The sequence below is a fragment of the Onychostoma macrolepis genome, chromosome 09 (assembly GCF_012432095.1).
Source record: "Onychostoma macrolepis isolate SWU-2019 chromosome 09, ASM1243209v1, whole genome shotgun sequence".
NCBI lineage: Eukaryota > Metazoa > Chordata > Actinopteri > Cypriniformes > Cyprinidae > Onychostoma > Onychostoma macrolepis.
In genome coordinates, this window is record NC_081163.1 from 17,194,622 (window position 1) to 17,206,489 (window position 11,868).

The following is an 11,868-nucleotide window of genomic DNA, read 5'->3' on the forward strand; positions in this document are numbered from 1 at the left end:
TATTTTTTCATTTTTATTAACATTTATTTTTTGATAAAATCCAAATTGTGTTCATGATGTTTACATGAGCTGGTAGCTGAGACTAAACAACAGGACTTGAAATGGTTTTTATTTATAGAATTAAAGAACCATTACAAACAGTAAAAGAATAACAGTGTTGCTCCAGTGACAAAAAAACAATACTTTCATTTCAAAATGAATAAAGACTTTCACTCCAGTTGTTATTATTTACACTACCATTCAAATGTCTGCGGTCAGTAAGACTTTTTATTCTTAAGAGAAATCAATACTTTTATTCATTTTTTATTATTGTTTTTCCAAGTAAATGCTTTTCTTCATCAAAGAATCCCGCAAAATATATCACTATTTCCACATAAATATTAAGCAGCACTTACTGTTTTCATTACATTACATTCATTACAATGTTTTTTGAGCAACAGATCAACACATTATTTCTGAAGGATCATGTGATACTGAAGACTGCTTAAAATTCAGCTTTGCTATCAAGAGAATAAATTATATTTTAAAATATATTCAAATAGAAAACAGTTCTTTTAAACTGTAAACATAGTTCACAATATTACTGTTTTTACTGTATTTTTGATCAAATGAACGCAGCCTTGTTGAGCTTAAGAGACTCATTACAAAAACAAAAAACTGACCACAAATTTTAAATGGAAGTGTACTTTAAAATGGACATTTTTGTCAAAGCTAATAGGCAATCCAACCTCCACATTTGTGACCCTGGAGCACAAAACCAGTCATAAATAGCCAACAATACATTGCATGGGTCAAAATTATAAATTTTTATTTTATGCCAAAAATAAAGATCATGTTCCATGAAGGTATATTCTGTAAATTGCCTACTATAAATATATCAAAAAGTATTTTTTGATTAGTAATATGCATTGCTAAGAACTTCTTTTGGACAACTTTAATGGCAATTTTCTCAATATTTTGATTTTTTTTTCAAATAGTTGTATCTCAGCCAAATATTGTCCTATCCTAACAAACCATACATCTTTTATGACTGGTTTTGTGGTCCAGGGCCACATTTGCAATTACACAGTTATAAAGTAAAGCATCTTTATTTTGTGCCATTTTTTGTTTTATTTATCCGAACCCTGTGACCATTCAGTTGTAATGTTTTACCCACTGTGGCTTTACAATGAGCTATTAACAATGCCCAAATGTCCACTTGCATGATTCAACATACAGCAAAAAATATGCCTGACAAATAAAGTCAAAATTTGTTTTAAACCTCCACCATAATATTTTCTGATCTAATGAAAGAATGAAATATCGTGAATGTTTCTTACAAGTAATGAGATGTCTATGAAACATCAGCTTTAATAAGATCAAACACACCATTATGACAATGAAGCATTATTGAATTTCACCCTGTGTAAACAACAACATTTATGATTATGTGCACATTAAATCCTCCAATTAAATTTACTGGTATTAAAACACCAGGAAAACTAAGTGCTTAGTTTTAAAGAGTCAAATAGATGACGAGGAGGCAATAGCAGAGACTATTTCCCCATGCCAAAAACCACTGATTGAGGTGCGGTAAAGGCACTTGAATATAAAACCGTTCCAACATGCTTTGATGCAGTGTAACAAGGATTCATTTGTGTTTGCGATAAGATATAAGATGAGTTTCACAGACAACATAACACTGGTTTATGTCAATATAAACAACCCGAACTAAGCAGATTTAGACTGGACAATATTTACACGTTTGTTCCCATAATCCACGTGCACATGCACAAATACATACAAATGCACATGCTCAGTTCAATGTCATGAAATCCTTGAGTTTTTCCTCCATGAGATGAAGCTGCCCACGGAAAGTGACCTGAACTCTGAATGCTTTCCACAAACACATGCTTCTCAGTTCAGGTTCAGCACTGATTCTTAGTTCCTGCCTTCAGGATTCTCATGATACCACTGGAGTCATGTCCCATAGCTGAATGTAAACACACCACAGATGTTAAAACTAGCTCAATATCTCTATCAAACAGTACACTCACAATTGAGTGGGAACAGGTACTGACCTTGATGATTTTGTCTGTCCCAGAGGTGAGCAGCCAGCCCCTGGTTGGCTCATACTGCATGTGTACGATGCTGTGCTTACTGTCATGGAATGTTGCAGTGGGCGCCCGTCTGGACAAAAAGAAAGCTTTAGGTGATTCTAGCATGTAAGAGACTTAAAACATTAAGACTATCAAAATTTGACTTACTCCTCATCTGTAATGGAGTCGTGACAACTGTCACAAACCCGCACCTCAAACTCAAATCCCATCAGGGGAATAGTGGAGCGTTTAGAGGAGCACTTTCCACACACGGCCTGGCCACACTTCCTACAGTGATGCTGGGAAAGAGCAAATCAAGCTGCTTTATATGAGATTAAAGTGTGGGCTGAAGGCTGAATAAAGGACTGCAAACTTAATCAGAAGCACTTTAATCATATTTTCTGAAAATAAGTCAATGCATAATGCATTTGCAGTTCTCGTATAAATATATTTTATGGTAAGATATTTTAAATATAATTCCAGATATGTGACCATGGACCACAAAACCAGTCTTAAGTCGCTGAGGTATATTTGTAGCAATAGCCAAAAATACACTGTATGGGTCAAAATTATAGATTTTTCTTTTATGCCAAAAATCATTAGTATATTAAGTAAAGATCATATTCCATGAAGATATTTTGTAAATTTACTACTGTAAATATATCAAAACGTCATTTTTGATTAGTAATATGCATTGCTAAGAATTCATTTGGACAACTTTAAAGGCGATTTTCTCAATATTTTGATTTATTTGCACCCTCAGATTCCAGATTTTCAAATAGTTGTATCTCGTCCAAGTATTGTCCGATCCTAACAACCATGGAAAGCTTATTTATTCAGCTTTCAGAAAAATTGTCACTTAAGACTGGTTTTGTGGTCCAGGGTCTCATATGTATATTTAAACTTGATTTAAGATATAATTTAAAACTTAATTCAATGTACTCTACGGAGTATAAGTTTGAGGTCAGTAAGATTTTTTTTTCTTTGAAAGAAATGATTACTTTGATGATTAAATCAAATGCATCTAATTTAATTTAACAACAATAAAGACATTAAAGACATTTAAAATGTTACAAAAGATTTCCATTTCAAATAAATGCTGAACTTTCTATTCATCAGTGTATCCTGAAAAAAATGTATCACTGTTTCCATAAAAACATTAAGCAGCACAATACTACCAAAGTTGATGATAATAAGAAATGTATCTCTAATCAGCATATTAGAATGATTTCTGATGGATCATGTGACACTGAAGACTGGAGTAATGGCTGCTGAAAATTTTGCTTTGCCATCACAGGAATAAATACAATTTTAAATAATAATAATAATAATACAATAGAAAATAGAATTTTTAAATTGTAATAATATTTCACAATATTACCATTTTACTGTATTTTTAATAAAAATAAATGCAGCCTTGGTGAGAATGGCATCTTTCAAAAACATTTAAAAAATCTTACTGACCCCAAATATTTGAATGATTGTGTATATTATATAAAAAAAAAGTATTATCTTACACAATTTAGCTTCTCAACTAAATTTATCTTGTTTTAAGGATGTTTAGATTTTACTGTAAAACAAGACAAAATATTGATTAACAAATTGATTATTATTTTAATTTTTGTTTTATTTATTTTTGCAGTGGTTTTGTTCACTGTACCTGTCGCAGGCCAATTTTCTTACTGTCCCACATCTGTTTAAAATTCCAGAAGAATGGCTGTTCACATTTCTGACACGAGTCGCTGTCAAGCCACTCAGGAGTCTGAGACACAAAACAGATGAGGACATGCTTAAACTATGTAAACAGACATATGTAACTAACATAAATACCACATGAGGCTATCTCTTTTGTACTAAACACTTCATACTTGCTCTACAGTATCTCTCTCACCTCTTGTCGTGTGACATCCATGTTCCAGATAACCATTCCTCCATCTGAGCCACAGGAAATGAGCTGACGGGTGTGAGGAGCGTAACACAAACCCTGCACTTTATCACTGTCGCACACACACACACACACACACAAATATTACAGACCTGACAAGCGTGCTTTGCTTATTCTCATATTTTAAATACATGACAACAATTCATCTGTCCTACTTGTGTCCCTGCAACTCAATGGCTGTGCCTTTACGGCCTCCAATGTCCCACATGATGATTGAATGATCAGAACTTCCAGAGAATAAAACCCTTTGCACAGGATCCCAACACAGGGCTGTGACATTACCTGCACACATACACACAGTCATCGTTGACAAATTCAGATTCAGGTACGGCGCAAGTAATACAATACTTGTTCCCTTATACAATATTTTGTGGATGTAGGCATGAAGATTAATATATTTGTGTATCCTGAGGTGTGGAATGACAGTATTGTCATCAAAACCACCAGGGGACGCCATCCACACTAAAATGATTGAAGGAGGTCATTTAAATATTAACCCTTGGTACACTTAAAACTTGTTTGTTGGTTAATTTGCTTTTTTGTGCTGACCAACTGCTTTCCCTTTTTGCCATGTTAATGATTAATGTATCAAACTATTTGTTGCTTGCTAAGATGCTTATTTTCATGCTACCACTTTTTTTATCTTTTAATTTTTTTTGTTTTTGTTTTTTTTACTTTCTGCTGTTTTTGTTTGTAACTGAGAAGCCCAATTAAAAATTTATATTATTTACCTGTTTCAAATGTGAATCTCTATATTTGGATTCAATAGACCATCAAATTTCAAAATGTATCTGGGTTAAATAGTGTATTTTTTTGTGTGTCTATTTGTAAAGTGCTGTTTGCGTACGCACCTGTGTGGCCTTTAAAGGTGGTGACCATGCTGCAGTTGTCCTGCTCCAGCTTTAGGATTGTCACTTGACCGGAATGATCTCCAACGAAGGCATGTCTGGTTTCCACATCAAATCTTACACAGATTGTCAAGAAGCCAATGCAATATAACTTCTAAACCCCTCCTGAATGTCATCTATTTACACGATTACAGTAAAATGCACCAAAATTATTTTTTTTACATTAATATATAAGATGTTTTCATTTAACAAAAAACAAAAATAATAGTTTCTTTAATTAATTTTTGATAATTTAACTGTTTATGTTCTTCAGGGCATTGTGTTGCAAGGTAATAAATTAAACCTCTTGATATTTCAGCCAAACCAATTTTGCATATTGCCACTTTAGGATATTTGTGGTAATGGTGAAGTGTGTCCATACTGCTGACGTTAACCCCTTCTAGTTTATTTATGCTGTGTGCACAAAATAGACACTGACACGGTCAAAATGAGTCATCAGAGAAGCGCTAATACATTTAGAAACCACATTCCTACAGCATTTAAAGGGATAGGTCACCCAAAACCGGTAAGTGGCGCAGGTGTCGCTCATTATCATTAACTCCACCGGCCTCGCTCCGTTCCCACGGCTCCCGGCCCCGCCCCACTCGTTACAGTTGGTAACCAAACAGTTTTTATTACCATTGATTTCCATTGTATGAAAAAAGAAATAAAGTAAAGTAAAGTAAAGTAAAGTAAAATACGGACACGTTTTTTCCAAAAAAGTCTTGGTTTGGAAAGAATTTTAGAATTTTCCAAACCTTTTTTTGAAAAGGTTTGGAAAGAATTTTAAATGACAGAATTTTCATTACTCCTTTCTCGAATTTCATTTCTAATGTAAATTATACATATTAACATATAAGTAAATTATTGGTGTTTTTGTTGCGATTTTAATTATGAGCAGTAATTTAAAAAAGCTTATTTCCTATAATAAAGCAAAAATAAAATCAGTCAAATTGACGCAAAGCAATATGAAAATACGGAGAGTGCAATGACTGATTTGTGACTATAAACTTGGAGGTTTTTGGGAGATATTTCAGATCAGGAGTGGCGTATGAATGGATACTGTAGTCCAGACACCCATGCTGTGGTCCTGTATGTGCCCAGCTGCTGTCCGCTCTCTGAGCAATGCCACGTAAAGCTCTTGTCCTGACCTGTGCTTAGAACCCACTCCATCTCTAAGACAAAAAGCACCACGGTCACACCACCCTGATGAGCTAACACAAACAAAAGACAAGACACAATGAGCAAAGCAGGGAGGGATCACTTTAGCACATTCAAAAGCACAACCAATTAAGCTCTTACATATATAATAAATAAATAGCAAGGCAGCAGAAAGTCAAATAATCACAGAGGTTGGATTTCAGTAACAAAGGAGCAAACCCAATCCACAGCACTTAATATACTTCATGTTTATACTCGGTGTGTGTATCTCTATCCATAATGGTATCATTTATCATTTATCTGTTTCACATTAATGCCATACTGGGCCATGACAACACCCTAGGAGCTGAATGTTCAGATTTAGTACTTCATAATAAAGCTGCCCTGCATATACACTGAACAAAATTATAAACGCAACACTTTTGTTTTTGCCCCCATTTTTCATGAGCTGAACTCAAAGATCTAAGACTTTTTCTATGTACACAAAAGGCCTATTTCTCTCAAATATTGTTCACAAATCTGTCTAAATCTGTGTTAGTGAGCACTTCTCCTTTGCCGAGATACTCCATCCACCTCACAGGTGTGGCATATCAAGATGCTGATTAGACAGCATGATTATTGCACAGGTGTGCCTTAGGCTGGCCACAATAAAAGGCCACTCAATGAAAAAATAGTTCATAACAGCAACATTTTAATATATGATGATCATTAATGCACTTTGGCCATTTTCATTGCAGAAACCATACTTGAGATACTTTAAATAGAAACCTATAAAATTTCCTAAAAATTCTAAAATGAAATTTGGATGAATTTCATTAAAACCATTTTCAAGGATATCAACAAAATAAAAGAGTTGAAACATTACTTTATCTGACATATAAAATGGCAGGGAGAGATAGATTGTGATGCTTGAACATGTTCATATGATTTATGTTAAGTTAGGAAAACAAACTTAATTGTTTGAGATTGCATTTGTGACTCACCCTGATATGTTCGTGCAGGAGTCATTTGGTTGTAGTCCTCCGATAAGACAAACTCCTGGTAAGAGAAATGCCTGGCTTAATGAAGCATAGTAACGAACCTGCTAGTGACATATTACTACATAGAAAACAGGTGTGTGTAAGAACAGTGTTTAATTAACATACCGATACAGTGCCATTTTCCAACCCTACAGAGATCCTCCTTGTCTCTGGGTTAAATGACATACATGAACACGCCACTGCAACATAAGACAAAGACAATGAGTATGAGAATCTATCCAACAAAATCCATTGATCAGAATTTGACTATAAATAAACACCCTGTACTAAGAGCCAGTGACCCCACAGTCTACAATAGTTAACTAGAAAGCAAGCAAAAAATGTGACGTCATTACTGAGAAATGAAACTTCTGTCTGAACAGGAAAACAAGCTGAAGTTCATGCCCATACTGGTTTCACTTCACTCTTTTACTTTTGTAGTAAAATTCCTTAAGTTATGTGGTTGCATGTCCCATAATGTTTAGATCTGTTTTGCTCTCAGAAAGCAGCACAGGATCGGTGTTGGACTGAGGACTCACCTGGCATTGTGTGAAAGACACTGGGCCAGTACTGACCACTGTCCCTCTTCAACCACACGCGGATTGTCCTAACACAAATTAAAATAAATAATTAAATATAATAAATAATAATCTTGATTATAATATTTGCATACATGTATTTAACCGACACTTTCTTACCAAAGTGGCATGCAGTACAGTACATAAATTACCAGGACACACATCTAAGAATACATGTCGTTGGCTTAGATAAGTCCTAATCACCTTATCTCCAGACGTAATAAGAACTCAAACTAAATTTGGTTGCTAAGTTAAAAACATTGCCAGGATCAAGGTACTCTAAATCATATGGCTGGGACAAAATGTTGGGCCACATATATATTAAGTGAAGAAAGGATTTTGATTTTGGTTTTGCTTTGACAAATCTCTAAAACAAAAATTACGACTTTAGAAAAAAATTGTTGGGGCAAAAAACATTTATTTTGTATTTTTTCTCTCTACATAAAGACACCTTAACACTTTTAGTTTGTTTTGAAAGAAAAAATGTGTGCAATTGTGCATGTATAGACATATTTTTGTAGAATGCTCTTTACCTACGCACATTCCACAGTCGCATGTTCAGCCCTTCAAATGTAAAATATATATAAAATCACCTATTGTATACTTCCCCGCACAGTACAGCATACAAAATAACTTGTGAGTTCTCCTCCTGGCTGGCTGCGGAAGTTGTTGTCTGACGTTGATATGACCTCTGAGTGCTTATTTGCATGAACATAAGGTGTGCTTGCAAAGCCAATCATATGACACTCATTACTTTGAGCTGCAAAACAATTCAGTTGGAACTAAAGTACTGAAATCAATAGTGATAACACACACACAGTACACACACACACAGATATATATATATATATATATATATATATATACACACACACATACACACGCACACACAGTACATATATATATATATACACACACACACACACACACACACACAGTACATGCACACACACATGTATATATATATACACACACACACACACACACAGTACATGCACACACACATGTATATATATATACACATACATACATACATACATACAGGTGCTGGTCATATAATTAGAATATCATCAAAAAGTTGATTTATTTCACTAATTCCATTCAAAAAGTGAAAATTGTATATTATATTCATTCATTACACACAGACTGATATATTTCAAATGTTTATTTCTTTTAATTTTGATGATTAGAGCTTACAGCTCATGAAAGTCAAAAATCAGTATCTCAAAATATTAGAATATTTACATTTGAGTTTGAATAAATGACCATCCTTACAGTATAAATTCTGGGTATCTCTTGTTCTTTGAAACCACAATAATGGGGAAGACTGCTGACTTGGCAATGATCCAGAAGACGAACATTGACGCCCTCCACAAAGAGGGTAAGTCACAGAAGGTCATTACTGAAAGGTGTGGCTGTTTACAGAGTGCTGTATCAAAGCATATTAAATGCAAAGTTGACTGGAAGGAAGAATTTGGGTAGGAAAAGGTGCACAAGCAACAGGGATGACCGCAAGCTTGAGAATACAGTCAAGCAAAGCCGATTCAAACACTTGGGAGAGCTTCACAAGGAGAGAACTGAAGCTGGAGTCAGTGCATCAAGAGTCACTACGCTCAGGCGTCTTCAGGAAAAGGGCTGCAAGCCACTTCTGAACCAGAGACAACGTCAGAAGCATCTTACCTGGGCTGTGGAGAAAAAGAACTGGACTGTTGCTCAGTGGTCCAAAGTCCTCTTTTCAGATGAAAGTAAATTTTACATTTCATTTGGAAATCAAGGTCCCAGAGTCTGGAGGAAGAGTGGAGAGGCACAGAATCCATGTTGCTTGAAGTCCAGTGTGAAGTTTCCACAGTCAGTGATGATTTGGGCTGCCATGTCATCTGCTGGTGTTGGTCCACTGTGTTTTCTGATGTCCACAGTCAACGCAGCCATCTACCAGGAAATTTTAGAGCACTTCATGCTTCCTTCTGTTGACAAGCTTTATGGAGATGCTGATTTCATTTTCCAGCAGGACTTGGCACCTGCCCACACTGCCAAAGGTACCAAAAGCTGGTTCAATGACCATAGTGTTACTGTGCTTGATTGGCCAGCAAACTCGCCTGACCTGAACCCCATAGAGAATCTGTGGGGTATTGTGAAGAGGAAGATGAGAGACACCAGACCCAACAATGCAGATGAGCTGAAGGCCACTATCAGAGCAACCTGGGCTCTCATAACACCTGAGCAGTGCCACAGACTGATCGACTCCATGCCACGCCGCATTGCTGCAGTAATTCAGGCAAAAGGAGCCCCAACTAAGTATTGAGTGCTGTACATGCTCATACTTTTCATTTTCATACTTTTCAGTTGGCCAAGATTTCTAAAAATCCTTTCTTTGTATTGGTCTTAAGTAATATTCTAATATTTTGAGATACTGATTTTTGACTTTCATGAGCTGTAAGCTCTAATCATCAAAATTAAAAGAAATAAACATTTGGAAATAAACACTTTTTGAATGGAATTAGTGAAATAAATCAACTTTTTGATGATATTCTAATTATATGACCAGCACCTGTACATGCACACACACACATACATGAAAATAAATAAAGACACTGCACTGTTGTAGTCTGCATGTTTGTAGGTGTGTGTGTGTGTGTGTGTGTGTGTGTTTTGTTTTGCATGAAATAGGAGGGTGCACTGCTGTGTTATTAACTTATTATTAAATCTGTTCATTGGTTTACTGTGTCCACTAATGGCACTTTCTGAATATTTCTTATATGAATATTTATTAAAATTGCGAGCCAACAAATCTACCAAGAGGCTCACAATAATGCAGTTTCCCCATTTCACCGAACTGCACAGAAAACCAAAAGAATATAGAAAAAACATAACAATAGCCTAACGAAATTTCGAATATCAATAAAAGACCCTATGTAATTTTATTTGTTTATTGTCATTGATCATTTTACACATACCTAATTCTTTTGCCATTTCCCCTCCTTCTGTAAACGAGATTTTCCGAATGAGATGTCTCGTTCAGTTCCGCTTCGAATCTTTTGATTCAAATCAGCGACTTTTTCATTAAAGGGGGTATTTGTTTGTATTCGTTCAGTAGGTTACTAATGAAATGCTTAACAGTCCTGACCTGAATGCTTTCTGTTCGTTTTTATCAGTTACTGTAGTAGGCAGGAAAAGGTAGTCACGCGTTTCAAAGGGGACGCTTCAGCGAACGAAATTGATTCGTTCACTTAAACGATTCTTGTAAAAACATCGATTCGTTCACGAACTATAAACCACTCGCATAAGATCCGCAGGTAAATGCTCGCTTTACAGTAACGTACGCAGTAACTTACGCGCAAACGAAGTCCATTGATAGCAGCGGCTTAAATGATCCGTGTTTAAGCCTCTTTATTATTATCCTCCATTTGCACTCTCTATGTTATGATAACTGGGGATTACACTTTATTCCTCCGAATATCGTTTATTAAACCAAAAAAAAAAAAAAATACGACTGTGCATGTCACATGTATTTTATATTTATATTTATTAATGTGCCTTATAACATCACTGTACAAATAAGGTGAATATATTCTGCACTGTAATTCTAATAGCCTAATTGTTGTGGGTTTCTAGTGTACTGACCTGTCTTGAGATACGCTGATAACCCCGTCCTCTTTGGGGATGATCACAGCCGTATTCACCACATCTTGGAAACCCTCGATCTTACTCAGCAGGACGGGCTTTCGTGTCTGCGGACGGGGATGGATCTCTGCCGCCATGGCGCCGTAGTTTCTCCGTCACCTGAGCCCTCTCTCGGCAGCATAACACGCTGAGCGCAGGTCGATTACCAGACCTGCACACGGTCAGGGATGCTGCAGGTCAGCTGATTAGCTCTCACAGCCCGTGCTGGTCAAACTCAAACACGATCTCTATCCCATGTTCCCTAAAGCCATGCGCGTGCTCTCCTCTCGCTCTCCACGTACACAGACGATCCGACTCTTGAATGAATCACAGATGCATGCGTTTGAGATGTGCAGCGTTGACTCTGACGAACACCACATTTTAGAACCGGAAGTTGAACGTCATTTCTTTTTCCATTTGATTGACATTTGTGCATGAACAAAGTCAAATTGTGTACAGTTTTGCTATTTGTTCAGTTGAAACAATTAAATTAACACTTTATGTCAGTTAAGTCTATATTGTTTTCTTTTTTTTTTTTTA

At 35.8% G+C, this 11,868-nt stretch overlaps 1 protein-coding gene across 1 annotated transcript; it reads right to left on the bottom strand.

The window, feature by feature from the left end:
* Positions 1-102: 102 nt before the first annotated feature.
* Positions 103-11,685, bottom strand: wdfy2 (WD repeat and FYVE domain containing 2). Its single transcript, XM_058787509.1, has 12 exons — positions 11,290-11,685; positions 7,630-7,697; positions 7,217-7,290; positions 7,055-7,109; positions 5,974-6,124; positions 4,875-4,987; positions 4,179-4,305; positions 3,970-4,075; positions 3,739-3,840; positions 2,247-2,377; positions 2,061-2,169; positions 103-1,972 (listed from the first exon to the last, which is right to left on the bottom strand). The coding sequence occupies exons 1-12, from the start codon at positions 11,424-11,426 to the stop codon at positions 1,943-1,945; spliced, it is 1,203 nt and encodes a 400-aa protein (XP_058643492.1). The 5' UTR covers positions 11,427-11,685; the 3' UTR covers positions 103-1,942.
* Between the last annotated feature and the right edge of the window lie 183 nt (positions 11,686-11,868).